General features: G+C 41.6%; 1 protein-coding gene across 2 annotated transcripts in view; it reads left to right on the top strand.

Moving 5' to 3' along the window:
• Positions 1–264: 264 nt before the first annotated feature.
• Positions 265–22,093, top strand: part of b4galt5 (UDP-Gal:betaGlcNAc beta 1,4- galactosyltransferase, polypeptide 5) — a 32,570-nt gene continuing 10,741 nt past the window's right edge. Inside the window, exon 1 of one of the 2 annotated variants that reach the window (XM_083974769.1) lies at positions 265–844. In XM_083974769.1, the coding sequence (XP_083830895.1) occupies positions 739–844 (106 nt within the window). In that variant the 5' untranslated portion in view covers positions 265–738. Of the gene's footprint in view, positions 845–1,032; positions 1,080–22,093 lie in introns of those variants that run through there. The other variant, XM_083974770.1, reaches the window with a different exon arrangement.

Raw genomic sequence — 22,093 nt, forward strand, 5'->3', positions numbered from 1 at the left:
AGCCTACTGTTTTTTTGTTTTTTTCATGCCTCCTGGGATGTGCTCCCATGTGTGTCACTAACGATAACGTTACGACGGTTACGACGATGTGGCGGTACCCCACGAATCTTTGGTCGCCAGGTTTCGCTGTTTTAACGTTGTGCGCACGACGTAGCAGTGTTGTTTTTTTTTTCTTTTCCCAATCCCAGTGGCTACCGTTAACGCCCACTTTAGGTGTTGCTCATTTTGCGGAGGGGCAGTTCCATTCATAGAGCTGGGAGGCAGGCAGGCAGGCAGGCAAGCAGGCAGGAAGGCAGGAAGGCAAACCGCTGGGGCGGCCAAAACACCATCACCGACGTAGTGTGTGAGCCAAATGATGGTTTCTCACTGAAAATACCAGGCCAGGTTCAACCGCGCTGTCAGTGTCAGCCGCTTCGACATTAGGAAACACGCTGAACTCAACCAGAAAACATCCTCTCAGGAATGGATTTTTGAATGTCTTGATTGAATATTGGGGGACCTCTCCTCTCCTCGCCTCGCCTCTCCTCTCCTCTCCTCTGCTCTGCTCGACCTGCCGCGGAAACAGTCCGACTTCCTAGTCTCCTCACCACTGCCGCAGAAAGACCACTCTACTCGGCTCATTAAACCCACACCGTCCGCGGACTTACAGGCTTCGGCATCTGGACACGGAACTGGTCTATCGTCGATACGCATACGTGCCTGTGTGTGTGTGCGTGTGTGTTTTTTGCTGCCTGTATAATGCCGACACATTTGCGGTTCCGGAGAAGGTCATTCCTTGGGCTTATATTCCTTTTTTCACTATCCACCTCCGCATTGTACTTCATCTACTCCGCCCCCGGAATCGGTAAGTCACGTCAAATTGATTAAGTATTATTTGAAACAGTCGTTGTGATTCAGTGAGGCTGTGTTTGTATGGGCTGATGAGGTTATGTGTGACAGCTCGGCTTGCCATAGGGAGTGTATAGTCGGGAGCGATGGGGCCATGCGCCTCTGCTGAACCTGGATCTCTCTCTCAATCGATGATGAGACTAAGCTGGATGCTGGAGCTCAATCCTATAATATCCATGCACCTTAACATGGTAATAATAGAGCCACTAATAAGCGCCATGACGACTATAATCATGCTGATGTAGTAAGTTAGGCCTAACAGCTATGATTATGATGCAAATACGACCGGGGACCACGAGCTGAGTATGACGTTGTAGCTTTCATTTTTGGGACTCATAGTTGATATGTATTATCTGGTCAAAGCTGAAACGTATGTCACAAGGCTCACCCTGACAGTGCGTTTGGCCTGTCAGAGGTCAATATGAGTCAGATTCACTGGCCTAAGTGGCAGTTTAGGTGTCAACCTGAGCGTTGAGATAAACGATAAACACGTACATCCCTACACCATTTGCTGCCTCTAAGTCACATGCAGTTGTGTAATATCTCATGTCCTGAATCCCTCCTATCATTAATTCATTAATGTGCTTAATCATCCCCTCCCTTCTTTTTCTTCTGTCATTCTTTGTCTCTGTTTTTGGATGTGTGTGGACACCTTAGTAGGCTATCTCACTCATTCTCTGTTGGGAGGCCTTCTAGCACAGGCCATGGTCCATTCATCCTATCAGTTTAGATATGTAAGGCCATAATGCTTGCTGTTCTGGTTAGTATTATGCATGTGATACCTAAACATCAATTACTTTACTGTAGGAAAATGGGCAGAGCCCGTCTCCCTGCCCGGCTCTCATTGTAAAAGTGGGACTTTAACCTGACTCCGTCCTTGACTCTGAGCCAACCTGATCTATAATAACTTTCCACTGGGTGGGGTAAAGAACGCTGATGAATGTGCAAATGAGTAGCGATATCACGGATGCCTACATTCTCATATTTTGGCAACAGAAGAGGAAAGTTCACAAGGAAATCTTTAATGCAGGGTGTAGTTAAAAGTTGGTTGGCTAACTAATCCATGGACGGTTGGATATCCAGTTGTTCTGGCTTGTTGGGGTTTGACTTCCTTCCCATACTGTACATTGTTATGGAGTTAATTATTCTTCTACATAATCCGTTCACTCTGAGAGGAGACGAGTGGCAGGTTGTCATAAGCAAATTTAATTTTCTTGTCATTATACATGCGTGTACAATGAAATTAAGGTGCATAACCAGGATGCAGACTCCTAAAAAAGAATAAGAATAGATAAAATAAACAATGTACATCACTCACACATCAGCATCCATTTACTGACTCACCCAGCATTCATTCACTGACCACACAGCAATCAAAAACGTCTTTATTTTGAGTTACAGTCAGTAGGTGGGGGCCTCTCCCTGTCATTACTGGAGTGAGAGGATGACTGTATGAGTGAAACTGTGTTCTTGCCATACAAGTGTAGCTAAAACATAAAAGAAGAAAGCTGGTCCGTCCTACTCATCAAAATGGGTATTGATCCATTCACGCTTTTTACCTGCTGTGGACAACTTAATCAATAATTGAATCAATTCTCATATGGAGAACACATTACTGACAGGAATAGCCAGTGTAAGTCCCAATAATGGAGAGCAATGATTCCACTAAATGTGAAACGAATAAACAAATAAATTGTGGAGTAACTGGGGGTAAAAATAATCCTTCATTCACTTGTTCACTATTTCTCCAGCTCAACTATTGATGGGGTCTGGGGTCTGGTGACTGACTGTTATCCATCCCCTCGAGTGTTGACTGTTGTAGGGCTGTAATGGCCACGTGGTTTACTGGTGGGCTTAGTTCGGAAACAGAACAAGGACCAGCAGCAACAGTCCATTAATTATATATGGTAACCAGCAGCAAGGCGGCTTAAAAGCCACAGTTTAGTCCTCAGCACTGAGGGTGCCAGGGTTAGCTCTAGCAGCAGGACAAAAGCGGGAAATCAACTGGGGGGGATGGGGGGGATGGGGGGTGGTGTTTAAAAATAATTGTTTTAGTTCCTTTTTTTTTTTTTTTTTTTCTTTTTTGACGTAAGGTGATATGATTCGCTCTCTGGTATGACATTGACGTACAGTATGGACATTAGCTGACGTTTCAGCTCCTTACAATATGATCAGAATAGCACCAGTGAGACAAACAGTAGTAAATGGATCCAGTTAAAATCATTTTAAACCACAGTATGACATTAGCATTTGATTTAAACCCTCAACAGAATAGCTAGAATAGCAGTTACGACGATAGCACATATGACTGCATGTCAATATTATCCTCAATAGATCACCATAAGAGCAAAAAGGGGTTGTCAGAGTGTGGTTCAAAGATGCTTGTGGATCCCTCATTTTAACGAATGCAGCTACATTCTCCATATATTAGTCAATTTTGAGTGTAGGCTACAGTATGAGAAATATTACTCCAACATTCCCTAATGCCATTTATTTTCTTCCAGCATGAAACACGAGTTGTCATCCTCCTATCCTCCATTTGACTATACTGCACATCTCTTTGTATGGGAGTTTGGGTCACAGCAGCCACACTTTTAATTCAAGCAGTTTTTTCTGAAAGGGGTCATCCTAGAGTGGAAGCTGCAAAGAATTAGTAGAATAATTCAGAGTACCGAGAGAAAATAGAAAAATGGGGAAGGGCAAGGGGAGGAGGAGGGGGAAATAGAGAAGGAAGGATGAAAGAGATGCCAAGCTCCTTTCCTTCTGCTGGTTTGCACATCGGGGAACCCATGCTGAACACCTGAGCAGGGCTTCCTATGATACCCAGGTGGCTTCAGTATAGAATGCCCCAATTTCACAGCTTAGTCCATTTCTCTCTCTCTCTGCCTGCATGCCTTTATGTCACTCGCTCAGTTTCTCTGGCTCATATGCAATCACATCCCAGCCTCTATGTTGCCCCTGAGCATGGATGCTGACTGATGCAGGCTGGGGATGCAGGGCACAGCTGGGCCTGATTGCAGCAGTTTATTTAATTAAAACATGAGAGGATCCCACTGGAGTGAGAGCTAGGGAAGACACAGGCTCTATTTATAGGTTTGAACACAGATGCACACACACACACACCTCCGCATCCGGGGAGAGCAAGGAAGACAAGAAGCCAGGTGCTTCCTTTGTCTCTGGAGACCAGGCTCATCCTATCATCTGTGTGGTGTGTAGGTGGATGGGTGTAAGACTTGTCTGTCTGTAATATATCTAGCGTGTACCTGACATGTTTCTAGGTGTGGTATGCTGACAGCCAGTAGTCTTGTTGGTTTTTTCCAAGTTGGATTGCAAGTTGCATTGTGTGAAAACAATGCAGACACATAACATAAGGAATGTAAAGCTCGGTAGGGCTTGGAAGTAGATTTAAGGATTTAATACTAGAGGTTGTCAAACAGTACGAAGGTTAGCTTAGGAGTTGTCACCTTTGCTCAACAACCAACCACTTGCTTTTCTTGCTTTTCTCTTTACCTTTTACCTTGTACCTTACCTTTACCTTCAATGCATTATCAGATTGTGGACACCCACACATGAGTGTCATTTATCCATTGAGCCATGTGAGGGTGGAGACTGTTGGTAAGTACATGTCTCAGAAGAAAATGATCCCTTTGGATGTAACTACATCCCCCTGTCTTACAGTCGGGCAATAATTGAAGATCTGTGTCATGTCTTTAAGCCAGTCTGTTTTATGAGCAACCATCATGAGAATAACTAATGACAAACTATGAGTGCATTCTTGCCTGCCCTTATTTTTTAAAACCTTTAAGACTATGCTTTTATAATAGAACAAACTGCAGTATGTTATCATTAAACAAAGTTCACAAAAAGGCCTCATACTTGAAACTTTAAAGATGGTGAAATAGTGAAAATTTAAAGATAAAGTAACGTAAGTGTTGTGAATTAAGGCTTAGTACAACCATTTATTTTGTTGGTATTACGCGGAAGTGGTCTATCTTTAGCTTTGTTCCAGTGCTGGCTTTTGGCATTTCAGCCTTTTGCAGTTTATGGCCCATAAAGGCACCTCATAATTCAATATGACTGCAGCTGGATGAACAAAAAAATAATTACTGGTACTTTATAGTATTTTGAGATTGTTGCTCACTTAGATGTTGCAATGCATCACATGACGGGACTGTCTTGCAGTGCATTACAAAATTCAGAAACTATAGCTATTGTGTCATCATCTAAAAAAAGATATCAGGTTACTGTCATGCCATGACTTATCTGGTGATGCCTGGCTCCACTGTCAAAGTTTTCCATTCAAATGTATTTAGTTGGATAAGTAAATGTTTAATGCTGTCTCAATCTCCCTGCCTTAAAGGATTAATTTGGTGGAGATAAGAAGAGAAGGGACCATGTTTTTGATTCGTGCTTATTTACCTACCAAACCCTGTCACCACTTTCATGTTGGAAATATCACAGGCCTAATGGCACTGTATTTTTTCTCTCTATACTTCTGGGAAGGCAGCTCTGTATGCACAGTGTTTCAAACAAAGCTGTTTTTCCTGAGCGGTTTTTTACATTTCCTCTGGTCACACCCACCAAGCTGTATACGAGTGTGCACATATATGATTGTCCATCCACTCTGGTGTCTTTTTGTTTGTGCAGCCACTTCCTGCCAAGCTGACTTGCCAGCACAACAATGAGTGGCCGCCTTCAACCCCCACCACCCCCCTACCTTGGAACATTTGAATCCTAATTTGAGTAAAGTCTGGCACTTGAGGTAGAGTGGCATTAAAACGAGAATGTGCTGGTAAAGATCAGGCAGATTATGATTTCTGCTATTCAAAAAGCTCACATGTAGCCAGCAAAGAGTTAGCCTACTGCAGGGGGTTAAGGGGGCAAGGGGTGGTTGGGTGACCAGGGGTTAGAAAATGAAGTGAAACTATGAATATGAATGAAAACAGAAGTTTAGTGAAGCTATTGTGTTGACCTTTGTTTCACTGAACAAACAAGGATCATTTTGCAGAGTTGCTTCTCCTATGATTGTTAATTATCCTCTACCATTGTTAATGTTTCCCTATCATTGTTAATAATTGATGAAATGTTGTTTTTGTGCGTAACCACTCCCCACCCCCCCTTCAAACGAGGGGGCATGCCAGAAACAGTCTGAGAACCACTGGCCTAGATTATCACGTGTTTGTGACAACAAAGTTTAGATGCTTCCCTGTTACCTTGGCCAGTTTAATGGGGGTAAATCATTAGCTTTGTTGAAGAGGAATGTAACTTGCACATTGGAGGTTTGTTGATCCTGGTAGGTTGGGTTAGTTAAATCATTCACTGTCAGATTTTAAACACTTGCTCTCTACTTTTTACCACCTGTAGTTGAGTTGGTGTTATTGACATGTTTACAGCCATCACAAATTATGGCATTGTTAGTGGTAACCACAGTACTCAGCCTTGGCCAGACTCCAGCGTAAATCTACATTCAGCGGTCATACTACTGTCTGAGTTTGTGCACTTCAGTCCTGAGCGAGTGTTTGTATTCATACACACGAGTGCAGACAACGTGTCTAGAAAGTACAGGTTTGTGTGTATGGCAAATGCTGGTGCCCATGTTGTGCTTGGTGGGCCTGCTGCTTCTGTGCTGATGCTGATGTATTTGCGCTTCTCTGGCACACTTAAAGCCATCAATCTCGGGTCCTCAAGGCCCACTGTAGTGCTTAACCCTATACCCCACCCCACCCACTACCCTTTTTCTGCTGCTTAATTGATCCCATCCATTTAGTTCAGTCCATCCAGCCTCCTAAGGCTAATTTCCAGAGGCTATCTGGATCATCAGGGTGAAATATTAACTTGGTGTGATGCTGCTTCAGATAGGTTCCATTCTGAATAAACAAGCTAGATAGTTCTACATTTCACAGCCTCTCTTTTTAAACTTCTGTTGAGCTCTTCAGCCAGAGAAAAAACTAAACATCTCTGGTTTAGTAAAATCAAAATGAAAAGAAAAGCATAGAAAGCTGGATGCCCTGCAGTTCAATCGCTGAAATTCCTCTGGCTGGAACACTTGAGATCCAGCGTTTGACATTTTCACTGCGGTTGCTATGGTTCCCTAAGGGCTTGTTCCCATCCAGGACTGACTCCTTTTTATTGTCACGGCAACCACAGAAACATGCCATCCTTGTTCCCATGATGATCTGGGTGACAGCAGAGCCATGGACTGTCCTAGTCTGGGACATCTGTGTACCGTACACAGGTCATTAAAGCTATAGTATAAATAACTTCAAAGAACGGCAGAATTTTCTCGCTCTTTACTAGTGACAGGTCAGAACAACACTTGCTACATTATTTAAATAAACATGTCAAAATTGTTATTTCTGCTTCCGTCTAGACCTTTTACACTACACTTACTCTGCCTGCTAGGGTAGACTGTTACAACACTGCAAGGAGTGTTAGTGCACAGTTCAAAGACATGTGCCTCTAAATACTCTTAGGCATTTAGTTAAACATCAATAGAGTGGGAGTTCATTGCACCTTGTGAGTCAGCCAGAGTCACGAGCAATCCTCTTAATGCCTTTCATTGACACCCAACATACTAGCCACTACACTCACAAACATACACACATACACCCACTGTACACTCCAAGTATGGTTCAATAGAATTCACACAGACACTGACTGTCTTCCCTGAAAAAGGATGAAGACTGATTATGTAACTATTTTAATTGTGACATTGTAAGATCTAAAGCCTTCTTTCTTCTTTTATTGCAGCATACAAGAGACACCACGTTCTTGCTTTTGTCTGTACACCTGTCTTAGGCAATGTTTCCAGGACAATTCAGTGCATTTATGGATATTTGTAATTACATTAGCTAATAGCAGGAACGAAGATATTAGTCTGATCTCAGATCCATTTTTACTTGGCCATAAACAAGCAAAGGTTATATAAGGTTGCTGTTCAAAGGTTTGGCATCACTGGTGTACAACAGAATAGTGCTTTTGAAAACAGTTAGTGAACCTATACCAATGTTATGAACTTCTGCGTGGGTGTTAGGATTGCGCCGTATGTTAAAATCTTTTCAACCAGCCGTCATCAGTCCAACAACTGCGGCTGTATTTGCACAGGTGTGTGTAGTCTGTTTGAATAAATTTGCCTTCATGTTGTCCTCTGTCATCCACTGCCTTTAATGTAAGAATATAATAACCAAGAAATTCTATAGGTTAATATTCTTAGATTAAATTTAATAAATCACCATGACACAGTAAAAGAGAGATTGAATAGCTGTCAGACACTGAAAAAGTCAGATAGTAAAGTGGGTGAGTCTCCCTTTACTCAACAGGGAGGGTCTACTTTGTCAGTAACACAAAGCTTTGTTTCCCTTTGAATATGTTTGACTCATAGATGTAGCCATCCTCATCAATGAAATAGCTATATGTCAAACGCTATGTACACAGTGATCTAATAGCTTCCGGATTTTTAAGCTCTTACACTGTTTATTTAAGGTTTTTCTACTGTCCTTGTTTAAATAGTCAACCACGGCAATCCTCTTTCAGCCAGTTAAACGTTTGAATTAACAGAAAGGCGAGGGAGAGGCAAGGCAATTTTATTTGTATAGCTCATTTTTACAAACAGTTTGTCTCAAAGGGCTTTACATGGCATAGGAAAAAGTTACAATTTAGGCACATATTCTTATTCAACCCCATTCCCCTTTACTGGTTAAAATTAACATTCTTTGTGCTGAAGACTTTAAAAATTTTATTGAGTTTGCTTATTAGTTTATTGATTGTTTTTGAGTGGAAACATAGAACATGATTTCTTCTGTATAGTCCTCAAAGCCCAAGTGCTTCCCTTCTATAGGCTATTGTATAGGATCTGAGCTTCGTTCAATCATAGTTTCTGTTCCTCATGTAGAACTGAAATGAAACCCATTGGTAGAAAAAGACATGGCGACGGTGAGGTGATTCACATAGCAACCCTACTCGTAAGTCTTATAGGGTCTACGGCTGTCTGAAAGATGACCCATGTCCACCCCCTATAGTGTCTGGATATTTGACCACAGACATATGGTGGAGCTGAGTGCAGTAAAGGTAAGGGGGTGGAGGTGTGCCAGTACAAGAGCTGTGAGTCATTTCTGAGGCAGACTGAAGGTCTTGTGTTGAGGCACTAATCATTTATGTAACCTAATCATCCATTAGGAGAATCCTAGTCTTTGTTGACCAGGTCTGGGCCTCCCTTTGTTATTGACACTGTTACCATGGCTACTTTGGTCATGTGTTTGAGGGCAGTCTCCAAACCGTAACTTGTGATGAGCTGCTGCTCAGCAGTGATGATGCCAGAGAGGCATAATTCAAAAGACGACACTAGCAACAATGTTGATGATAGGTGCTGTTGGTAGGGATCATGATTATAAAGACTGCATTCATATTATAGTTCACTGTAGATAATGAAAGCAAGTATTCTTGTCTAAACTTTACCTCTGGTCATCTGCACACAGCCTGTTGTTTTCCATACTGACCACACATAGATTTGCATACAACTAATTGTATGAAAATATACTGTACAGTGTGTGTTCAGGTCAGGATGTATGGATCTATTCACTTCAGTGGATCCACCCCTGGTTAATTCAGTTGATGGGACATGCTTTGGAAAGACACACACCTGTCTGTGTAAGGTGTCACAGCTGACAATGGATATCAAAGCAAATGCCAAGCTGTGAGGTGGAAGGAACTACCTGCAGAGATCAGAGACAGGACTGTCTGGGAAGGCTAGAAAAAAAATCTGCTGCGTTGAATTGTCCCAAGAGCACAGTGGCCTCCATAATTTTTCAACCAGGACTCCCCTTAAAGCTGGTGATGCGGCTAAACTGAACAATTGCAAAATAGGACCTTGGTAAGAGAGGTGACAGAGAATAAGATGGTCGCTCTGAGCACTGTGATCCTCCAGACATGACGCTTCGAATTCAGGTCAAACAGTTCAATCTTTGTTTCACCAGAGCAGAGAATGTGGTGTCTCACTGTCTGCAAGTCCTTTGGGTACCATCCAATGGGCTCTTACCTTGGCCCTTACCAAGGCCCTGCTATGATTGCATACAGCTGCAAATCATAAGTGCAAAAAGTGACACTTTCCAAATGCACAGTATTTGAGGAACCTTTTTTTAATGCAGTACGTTGCTGCAGTGACTCAAATGTCATTGTTTTTAAATGTCCTTTTTTTGTTTTAAATAGTGTTACACTTAGGCTAATTATTTATAACTTCCTCCCTGTTGTATCACTATGGTACCATCATTTGAAGTTATTTTTGTTATTATGTGGTTGACTGCACATGGGAATATTCAAAGGCTCAGTAATGCTGGAATAATGTAATACAATTTATCTGAATTGTTCTTTTGTTATACTCATGTTTACTTCCATATGAATCCTTGGAAGAAACACATCAGTGCTGTCAAATTTATATGGAAGGTTTACAATTTTTCTACATGTAGAAGCAGTATACACCTGCAAAAATGAACATAGTTATTGATTGCTGTCTGTGCTGACCATGGAGGGATACTTTTTTTTTTAATATAACCAGTACAGGACAAAATGTGCAGTCAGTCCTTATTATGGGAAAATACAATTCAAACTTAAGTTAAAGCTATAATGAGCATCAAATGTCTCAGTTTTCCAAATCAAATTGGTGTCTTTTAAGTATGTAATTCCCTTGCTGGGAACAGTTTCCTGTTGAAGCCGCAGAGGAGGGGGAGTAACACAAAAGGAATTTCCTACTCGTAGAACTGGAACTTTGTAATCCCTTCAGTTTGGCAACATCAGTCTTCCTAAGAAATATCTTCACGTTGACAGTATAGCTGCCACAGAACAACTGGGGGCTTTGTCCCCCCCCATCTCATACACTGGATTTTAATTCTGCAGAGTTTTCTACAGGGTCAGTATGGCAAATCTCTTTGTCATATTTTATATATTTATAGACCGAATAAATACAAACAGATAAGGCTATGACTGCAGTAAAGAAAAATGTAGTTAGGGCAATGCTGGCGTGTGACTGCAGTATGAAAACCTAACCACAAGATAAACCTTTACCATGACGCCAGTACAACCCGGATTTACGCAAGTTTTTTTTTAAACCACATCATAATAACCTTCTGTCTCAATGCATGCAAGTAGACAGCAGAGTAGACTGCTACAGTAGCAGCAGTAGTGGTGGTGGCACTGTGGTGTTCTGCTGCATACTGTCTTTGCCCACTCTTGGTGACATCCTCGCCACACCATCATGCCAATGAAGTGTTCCCTTTTTAAAATTAACACATATTTTTGAAGTACTACTCATTTTGATAGTCTGAACACAGCCTGACGGACTTTGAATATTGTGATGCTACCTTCTATCTGCATTATTCTCAGGTATCCAGAGCAACACATGGTTTTGCCATAGCAGCAAATGCAAACAAACAGCACAGAAGCTACGTTGGAGCTTTGTCAGATGGCTCCTCTAATAGAACCTCAGGAGGGAAGCTTAGTTGATTAACAAAGCATAGCCGTGGCTAGAGCTGATTTACAGTCACTGTATAATGATAGCACAAATTCAATGAGTGCTAATTACCAGCTGCTTTTACATGATACATGGCTATGGCAACAAAGAGTAAAGCCTGCACGGTGAGGTGACAAGATGAGGCAGTATTTATTAGATATTTACCGTAGGTAGAGTTCACTTAAACAGCTCAAGCACAAAATAATCGTTGATAGACTTAAATGATGATTGGATGCTGATAAACAATTGATTTCAAAACGGTTGATTTCTGGTGGCCAATTGTAACGGAGAGATCACAGACCTTTTTTTCTGCTTTTGACTTGTTTATCTAGTGTTCTTCAACTGCACAGCAGCAACTCATTCATTTCACTCATTTAAATGTCACACTGCTTATCAAAATCCACCATCATGCACCATCATCCACCCACATGCATCAAACTTAACTTTGAGAGACACTAGCCTAAATGCATTAAATACATTCAGTGTAATAATACAACATAGTACTTTGATCACTGTGCATCATGACAGCTTATGTGTCAGTTAAGCTGTGGTTTTGACTAATAACTATAGCATTAGTCATTATTTTCAGGTCCTCAGGCTACACCGCTGTGCCAGACTGTACTTAATGTAAGAGAGACATGTATGAACAGAATCCTCATGAAGTTGTTTTGACACCGCAGGCTAATTCAATTTGTTACTGATTTTTGAAGTAAAAACACATCCCCTGCAGCAAGGAGAAATGGGAAAGAATACATTTTGTAACTGAATGACAGTATTGCACATTGCATTCTTCAAATACCAATGCGCTGTTAAAAAATTACACTCATATGGTCTTACCCGGCCTTAACTTAGGACCTGTAGGCCAGGTCAAAAACTGTCTTTGTTCAATGGCGTGATATTTGATTATAGTTTGAGAGCTGATAAATCCTCTGACTCCATAGAGGTCGGGCATGTGTGTGTGTTTTTTCTGCATCGTGCTCAAATGTATGGAGCGACTGTGGCAGTGTGGTATATTAGCTGCCCGCTCTGGCCCATTTGCTCAGTCAACAGGAGTAACCTCCAGCTGTGAGGAGACCTCATCTTTCTGCTGGGGGTGGGGATAGGAAAATAGAGCGAGCGGGAGAAAATAGGTGGAGGCATTGTGGCGTCCGTGCGTGTACGTGCATTTGGTAGTGAGGAACGTATTCTTAGGAACTTGTGTAGAATGTGCATGTCAGTACTTGTCTATGTTATTTCCTCTGTACACGACCACGTGCACACAGGAACTGCAATAACACAAGAAGGCCCTGGACGGCGGCCAAATATAAAAGCAGGCAGAAATGGGCTGGCACAGAGGAGTGATCGGGGCGCTGCAGAAATGAATCACTACTCACCAGGCACACAACCGACTGTCTCTTATTGGAAGTCTGGTGACTGGGACAGGGCGTGTTGTGCAGTAATTGTAACAAAGATCAGTGGGACAGGATTACTGGTTTCAACAAGACCGTGTGTGTGTGTGTGTCCATTTTGAAATGATGGGAAAGGCCTGTAGCAAATTAAGTATGAGGCAACAAAGAAACGGTGGCAAGACAGGAAGCAGTGAGGACACAGAAAGACTCGACTTGATTTAATGACCTGCAGTGTAGCTAAATTTGGCAGGGGCTGTTCAGAGTTAAAGTTAAATGCACCTGGCAGTTTTTGTCCTTCTCAAGACTCTCAACTATATATATAAAAAAAGAAGAATCAAATACACCCGTGGAGCAGCAGTGGACAGGAAGAGAGGAAGAAGGTGGTTGGGGTTAGGCTCGTATCACCACCTGTAGGCTCGGTTTACCACAGCAGCCAGTGGAAAGCCACCCATCAGAGCCGACAATCTCCTCAGCTTAGATCCTTGTTGTTTCTCATCAGTGTTCCTGTATCATGCACCTGTGAAGTCTGAGAGCTGCAGATTTAAATGTTTTATCTAAACCACTTTTCCTTCAGCGGTTTCAAATTATCCAAAACAAAACCAGAAAGCTATGACCCTGTACAAGTAATCATGTTTTCACCTTCTGTTTTACTCATCCCCACAGAACTGGCAATCTGGATGCTATTACAGAAAATAAAAAGTCAAACACGCACAGAACAAGGAGTACTAATGATCACATATGTTTGTAACCTTGGATGCCATGGAAACACATTGATGTATCATCCGGTTAAGCCGATAAGGCAAACTATCAGTTACTGAGTCATACATCCAGCAGTTACAAAGTTATCTCACTCCCCTTCTTTGTTTTTGCTCTCTACCAACTAGAGGAAATATTCACCCCTTTAGCCTCTAAATACACCTGTTCACCAGGTAGTTGCTACAGTAACTGTGTCTATATGCTGTATGATATGATGAAAATGAGATGATAATAGTCTGTCGGCTCGGCTGTAGATGTGTATTCATTATCAATATTTGATATGATCACTATTTTCCTTTAAACCTGCACTAATCACACCTGCACGCAGTTGTTAAAGGTAGATTGTTCCAGGCTGACTCCATGATCATGGCCTTGTGGGTGCCAGACTATCTGTGGGAGGACTCCTTGTTCTTCACGTCTGCGAAGATAGTTCACGACTCTGAAGCTGTATGTTTGAGAGTCAGTGTCATGCTGCAGAATGGATCTCTTTCAAGCACACAGACACACACACACACACACAATCTGCCCGTCTCCCACTCTTCCTCTCCCACTTTCCCACCCTCAGATCTGTTTTCCAGTATCTGCTTGCAGCAGAGTGAAAACAAGGGGTCCTGGCACCACTGTGTCGTTTATGTAATTCTCTTCGCAGCGTCTGGTCCTTGTGTTTCTCTGCCATGTAGTAGCTCGGCAGACACAGTGACTCAAGGGAGGGTCACACATGCACAGAAACAGGCGGACATGTACACACACACAAACACACACACTTGGGACAGCGGAGCAGATGGAGGGGCAGAGTGACTAGTGCAAGACCAAAAATGAACTCGAACTAGACCTCATGTTGTCCCTGCTGGCATGTGTTAGTGTGGGGCCGTGTCTGAATGTGATATGCTTTTCGGGTAGTTTTTTTATCTCCTACATTACATTTTCCATTGCGTGTAGTTTCCGATTACACTGCACATCATGGCGCATTATCTCACATCTTATTAATGTATGTTATCAGTTCCACTCTATTCTATCTGTTCTATTTTTAGTGCCAGCAGGAAAAGGGCAAAAATTATTTACAGTTACAAGTGCAACACTGCATTGTCTCAGCAAAGATTATGTGAGTCTGTTTTCTCTGTCTAGAGGTTAATCAATCGATTAGTGTCATTGATTAACAAGGGCAGTTCAAAAAAACCCTCAGAGCTTAAGGAAGATGGAAATCTTTATAAGGAGGCTGAGTTAGACACTAGGTAGAGAGCTCAGCTGTGAAACATTACACATATTCTTCCTTTTTTTGAATGTGAAGCTGTTCTGCCCGCACCTGAAAATAAGGTACGTAGCGCTAAGTATAATGCTTCTGAGAAGGGTTAGCAAATACAGAAACAGTCTGTTCATGTGCACACCCAGTCCCGCATGTCAGCTCCACTAATGCTATGAGGAAGCTGATCCAAATACTTCATGTTTTCACCTTCACCTTTAGACTTAGAGGGTTCAATCGGCTGCGGATACTCTCACATGAGCTCTGCTCACATGGCACTGTGCATCAACAGAGGTTATCATTCAAATGCAGATGTAGTGTTGAACACAGAGAAAGTCTGTGTCGTGCCTGTTGCTAAATATGCGTTCTGTGTGTTCCCAGAAAATCTAAAGGTCTTAAGGCTAAGTGCACGTAACTAAAAGGTTATACCTCAAAAAATATTTATTTTAATATCTTGCAAGTTGCAATGCATTCTTTGGCATTGGAATGTGAAATTCCTTTGAAAGCACTTTGTAGCGATTCAGTGAACCCAAACTAAAACACCTGAAAGTCTTGTCATGCACAGCACACACCAGCAGGCCTCCATCACCTTTGCCTGCAGGCTCATACCAACCTTTGTCAGTGGCAAGTTACTCTAATATGTCATAATTTTATTACCTGAAACATCACCCTGCACATGGATGAAAAGTGAAAAAGTAGAAGCACAATGTAACATAAGGTTTTTCTCTCTGTTGCAAAGTTGTAAAAAAAAAATTAAAATCTAAAGGGCCGAGATTTACTGAAGTATTCAGAACTTTTAAAAAATGACAGCTTTTCTTTTTCTTTGGTAAGTCCCTACAAGCTCTGCACACCTGGATTTGGTAGTTTATCACTTTCGCCTAGGCAGACCCACATAAGTGGACTGGGGATGTGTTTGAGTTGCCACTTCAGGTCCTCTCTATGGGCATAAATCTAGGCTTTGGCTGGGCCATTCAAAGACAATCAGAGGCGAAGGTCAGTGTTATGCTGAAAGGTGAGCTGTCCCAGTCTCAGGCTTTATGCATTTGCAGGTTTTCTAGAATTTAAAAAGAGCAGTATTTTTTATAAATTTAAAATTAAATCTACAGTGCAGAAGATCTTGATTTTGAATACTTTCTGAAGCCTCTGCATGTATGTGTAAGATAACACATTTCGTTCATCTAGTTCCCTTGGCTTGTGGTAGAGTGTAAAGTGTTGAGAGGAGCAGCTGCTTGCAGCTTGTGCTGCAAGTCACAAAGAGTTTGGGGAAGTACCTACATTTTTCACCACTAGTACGCCCAGTGATTTGTTCAGTCTTTTTCTCTGTTGACACATGGGGATTTTCAGAGTATGTCTTCACATTAACAAATCTACAAACATTTACATTCATATCATGGGGATGATATCCCTGTCTTTGTTCTGGGAAAATAGTACACCCAGTAGGCTACACCCTGAGGAAGACCTGTGTGAGGTCGAAACGTCGGTCCTTTTTTAATAAATTATATATTTTTTCTACATCAAGGCTATGAGTTGAGCGACTGCTTTTTTCTTCCTCGTTCTGGGAAAATAGTAAAATAAAATAGATAAATCAACAAAAATAGAACATCAAGTATTTACGGTAGGCCTACATACTAAAAACCTGATGTTTTCCCTGAGGGAGATTTCTAAAGTCACTGTTTGAACAGGTCTATCACGGGTAGATGTTAAACCCCACTGGGTGGAAATAAGAGCAAGATTTGCGAGAGACATGACAGCTAAATGAATGAATTAAACTGGCCACAGCAGACGATGTGTGAGGCGAAGATGAACAGACTTGAAGTGGTTTGGATGCTCTCTGATAACAGGGCAGAATGCCAGGGCCTATGATGAGATCTGACGTCATCTCTGTTGCAGTAAATGACGAGTACTCAGCCTGTCAAAGACACATCTGCTCTGAGAGGGTTTCTCTTTACTGCCTTTTTTTTTTCTTGCTTTCTCCCTCTCCTGTATGTCAGCCAGCCAGGCTGTTTGTGTTCTTTTGTCCAATCAAGACATGTAGCTCTTATTCTGCATTCCTCTGCACATGCCGGGGATTCTGGTTAATGCAGTCATGATGGTTTTCCTGTAATTGTAGTTTTTCCCACACACTGATGTTTTAAGGCAGTTTGGGTGTGGTATGAAATGTGTTGTGTGTGTGTGTGTACGTGCGCATTGCAGCTGCTGGTTTGTATGAAACCTCATGACTTGCTGCTGTCATGTGACCACAACTAGAGCTGGACAGATATTACCTTCATCATCAGCTGCAACTGCTTGAGTTCATGTATGTGTGTTGCTTGGGACCATGTCTCCCTCCTCCCTGTAGAAGCAGAGTATTGTAGCCAGATCTTGACAGATGATCTGATTCTTCACTGTAATAATAAGCCAATCCACAGTAGGTGTTGGTGTGACCTTACCATGGACTAATTGGGAGTATCACATGACAAACAGTGAAAGAAAAAAAGCTACAGGCTATGCAGTCAGTTGGCAGTCAAGGTACACCCAGCTAAGAGTCATGCAGCCAAACACAAGAATCCCACAGTTACGCCAGTCTTCACAAAGGTTACAGGGTTCAATCTATTGAAACTGTACTTGAAGTAATGCAACTTCCTTGTCGTTATGGCGGTGGCCAAACCCACTTAAAACAAAGTGGTTTGGCTAAATAATAGAGACACCTCTCTTGTGACAGTTGTCCTATTTACAGTGCATGACAGAACATGTTCAGAAAAAGAAAATGTTTGGTAAGACTTTTAATACATGTTTAATACCAGTTTCCCACACCCAGTCATATTTTACAACATGTAAATATTAAGTGCACATTGAACAAGGAATGAGGTCTGTTGCTTTGAGAATGCATGATTCACTCTGTTTTTTTTTGTTTTTTTACTTTTATCTTCTTCAAAAGACTTGAAAGGGCCTAATTAAAATGGATTGAATTTGGTTGATTCTTTACAAACCTTAATCATATAACTGTTACTGAACACTAATTTTACAAAGCGATCCCAGTATATGAGCTCTGTAAAAACATACCGTACTATATACAACTCCTTGGTCACGCCCCGCTGCCACACTTCTCTACATGATATGTGTGAACCACTAGGATACATGACGTTTATGCCTTTGCACGCATTTGTCTCTCGGGGTGGGCACAGACCAGCCCCCTTGGGGAAAGCATTACAAATTGCTGCTTACATAACCTTAAGTTACCCATGACAACAGGAATGGATAGGGGCGGAAGGGGGGCAGAGCCAGAGAGATATAAAGAAAAGGGAGAGGGAAAGATAAATAAAGGCCAAGATAAGAGACAGTAAGTAAGGCAGATAAATGAAGAAGTTGTTTGAGAAATCCCAACTCTCAGATCTTTTTCCGCCAAATGCGATAAATTAACCACTTTGTCTGATTTAGTTGTTTCTCTTCCTGTCAACTTAATATATAAGGCTAATGTATTTGTCAGCATTTCCTCTCAGCAACATCAGCTTCAGCATGGGCTGTGTAAATGTGTGGTTGAATGGGAATCTATTAACAGTAGCGTGGATTTACTGAGAGCTCTGGTCTTTTGTCCAAATCCTCATGAACTTAAACTCCCAACAGAGTAGGATGATGTTTCTGGAGGTTATTCCTCAGTATTTTAACAAATAATCCCCCATGAATTGGTTTAGCTTTTTGAGTATTTTTTTTTGACTACTCAAATAAATTCAGATGCTCTTTTGGGATCAGCGGTTGACTCTGAAATGCTCTGTATGTGTATTGTTTGAAATAAGTCAGGAGGTGAGAGAAATTGTGAGTAATGTTTGAAAATGGAGCCATTTTTTCTCTGCCGTTACAAGAGCTGTTTTGAGTGACTCATGTTCGAAAGTCAACAGGAAGTGATGTCTACACCACAAACCAGATTCCAGTTTACAATGCGGCTGAGCATGACAAGCATGTCATAGACAAGATTGAAGTGTATATTCATTGGTTCTTGAAAGAGTTAATTTGCACAACTGGGATTAAAATATTGAACTTTGTAATTTATTAAATTGTTAAGGGAAAAAGTTTTCTTTATGGTAATACATGGCCTTTGTGTGTACCTCTGTGTGTGTGCCTGTCTGTGTTTGTGCATTGACTAGGAGGCTGCTGTGTGTTTGTGGTTTTGTGTGAGAACATCGATCCACCGTAGCCTCAGGGTTTCTCGGCATCACTTACAGAGGGTCAAAGGAGGTAATAACGGCGCTTGCCCCTTCAGCCAAGATCCAATAATCATTGAAAAAGAACACACCATGGTTTATGTGTTTGAAAAAAGTCAGCATGCAGACGTCCTTCATCGCATGCCAATCCTAAACATCCTCAATAAATCAATACACTCAAATTACACCAGTTGTTCCTGTTAATTGTGAGGGATTTAGTGCTAATGTTTTGAATAATTGCCTGTTTACTTACCAATAGTGTATTGCAGCTGGGCTACTTAATCATGTTTGCGCAACATGCACCATTACATTACTGATAGTGTCATTTCAGCTTTTAAAGTCACATAATGCACATTCACTGTTCACTGATGAATGATAGTTGCACTAATAGTGCCCTACTTCCTGGTTGTGTGAGTGTGTGTGTGTGTGTGTGAGTCATTGGGTGTCACTGATATGCAGCAGCAGTAAAAAGAATGACCCCTTCAGAGAGTGACAGCTTTATACCCTGTGTACTGTATGTATGGTATGTGGTCTTGTGCATGCAGAAAGCAAGCATTTCAGCTGGGGGGAAGAAAACCGCCATTCAGCTCTTATCAGGGAGCTAGCAGAACAGGACCAATCACCTCCCACTGCTGAGCTATCAATGTGCAGTTAATTGCCTTTCAGAGGAAAAGCAAGGGGGGGTTGGTGGTTGCAAGTGTTTGTTTTTTTTGTTCTTCTTTTTCTTTCTTTTTTTCTGTTTGTCACCTTTTCCCGTTTTAGATTAACCCCAGTTACGCTACAGTATGGTGGAGGATGTGCGCCTGGAATTGTCCCAGTGAGCCTGCAATCCATCATTCAGATTGTTTACTTAAATGATGGGAACAAACGGACTTGACAGAAAGTGATACAAACCACATTACACAGAGACGGCAGCACGGAGAGATGAAGGGGGGAGATAGAGGGAAGGGCAGATAAGTGGAAAGATGGAGGGATGCAGAGAGAAAGAGAGAGGAAGAGGGAGAGAGGTGGGCTGGGCTTGGCATGCGGACAGTGAGAGCTATAGAGGACAAGGTTGTTCAAGGTCTCTTGTCGTGCTTGGTGGGTTACAGTGGGGGTTTGTGATAGGATGAGAAGTGGGGGGTGGGGAGGGGTGGGGGGGCTCCTTCTGGTCTACATGTGTATCATGTAGTTGTGTCTGAATGCACTCTCCTTTGTCATTGACACATCAGTGAGCTCTGTGTGTACTGTATGTGTGTGTGTGTCTGTGTTTGTGTGTGTATGTGTATGTGTATCTGTACGCCCCCTTGCTTACATGTTCACTGCTAATGGCCTTGTGTTGTAGCCTCATACGTTAGCTTCCTCTAAAGTCCAGTTCTCTCGTGTCTAATTGAATTTGTCACAGTTTGTAGCCTCGAATACCTCGCCACTAACCATGAGTCCAGTCCGTACAGTGCTTGTTTGATGAGAGAGGAGTTGCATGCCCTTTGCTTTGTATACACTAGATCAACTGTTCACATTCTCCATCTCTGTGCTTGAACACTTTTTTTTTTTTTTTTTTTTTGCAATGTGAATTGCACTTCTTCAAGTGTAATTTGAAGAAGAGACGATAAAACATTCCCAGGTTGTTTTACTCTAGGCTAAATTGAAGCGTTTATGTGGCAACATACACAGCACGTACTGATGTTGCTTCCAGAGACCTGGTTTTATCAGGAATCCCAGGAAATGGTCAGTCAATTAATACCAGGAAGGAAAAAAGGTTCCCTGGAAAAACAAATGATTGTAGAATGTAAAAATCCACTCCAAAAGTGAGCACTGGAATCTGGGAGTATTTCGGATTGAACCATAAATCACAATAATTTGTTATTGCTCAAAAATCACAAGGTCATTTTTTTGTTGTTGTTTTTTTATGTTAAACTAGTCCAAAGTTATTTGAATGCTTCTTTATAAAAGTGACTTTGGAGTAATGTTAAGCTGTTAATGTGATGGCGCTCTGATAAGCCAATAAGGTTGAAGCTGAACTTTGTTACTGTGACTGTACTTACTGTTTATTAAGTGTTGCGGTTTGATTAATGTGGAGGTGTGTGACACGTTTTCTTTCTCCTACGAAGAATTAAAAAAATTTATGTGATAAGATATCGTTGTTCTGTTGTATAATACTGCTTTAGTAAGCAGTATTATGTATAACAATGTTTTTTTTAGGATTTCCCGGGCTTCATGGGAGGGGTGACTTTTCTCCCTGGAAGAGGCAACACTAATATGTACTGACCATATATAAACCCTGAACCTTGTATAGATTTGTCCGGGAGGGAATATGCATAGATAAAATCTCTGTACATTTGAGGACACGATAGGGAAATGCCAGCTTGTCAAAACATATTTGTCCCTGCAGGACTTGATCACACCCCAGAAACCCTTTAGCCTTTTTCCATCATATGGTGCCTCAGAAAAGGCGTTTGTGTGTACATATTTCTGCAGTATGCAGCGTGTCTGTTGATCCACTGCTGCCCATGTTATAGTGCAAGTGAATAGCATCTGACCTTTGTTCTTGTTTTCCTTTCTATTATTATTAGGATTATTATTATTGTCCTTTGCAGATTTGCTCCAGCTGCACTGTGATATGCAGCGTGTCGCAGAGGTAAAATGAGAACATTGATTTCAGTTGCCGCTTTGCCACTAGTCTCTCTAGTCCTGCAAGCCAGGCAGTTTGTATAAAACAAGATGAATGTGATGGAAACTGTAATATAATTACTAAAGACAAATCACATCCTGTAGATTTTGAGCTCAGCAGTATTACACACACACGCACAGTTACACATACACAGACACACGAGTGCACACATTCGCAGAAGAGTGTGGGTCATATTGGCATTGATTTAAGATACATGTTGATTGGATTAATGGTCAGAGTTTGTGCAGTAGGATACAGTTTCACTGAGGCATTGGTTCACAGCTTGGCTGCACTGTGCCAGCATGCTTCTGAAAATAAAAGAAAACAGTTTGGGATCCTGGAATTTATTCCAGGTTGTGTGAATACTGTTTTTTTTCCTGGATTATGCAAGTCACTGCTCGAATAGATGAGCAACACACAGTCATTTAATGTAAATACAGTTCATAATACCATTCAGGCGCATAGTTCATAGTTTTGTAGTTGAGGTGTTCT

Source organism: Trachurus trachurus (genome assembly GCF_905171665.1).
Source record: "Trachurus trachurus genome assembly, chromosome: 7".
Classification (NCBI taxonomy): Eukaryota; Metazoa; Chordata; class Actinopteri; order Carangiformes; family Carangidae; genus Trachurus; species Trachurus trachurus.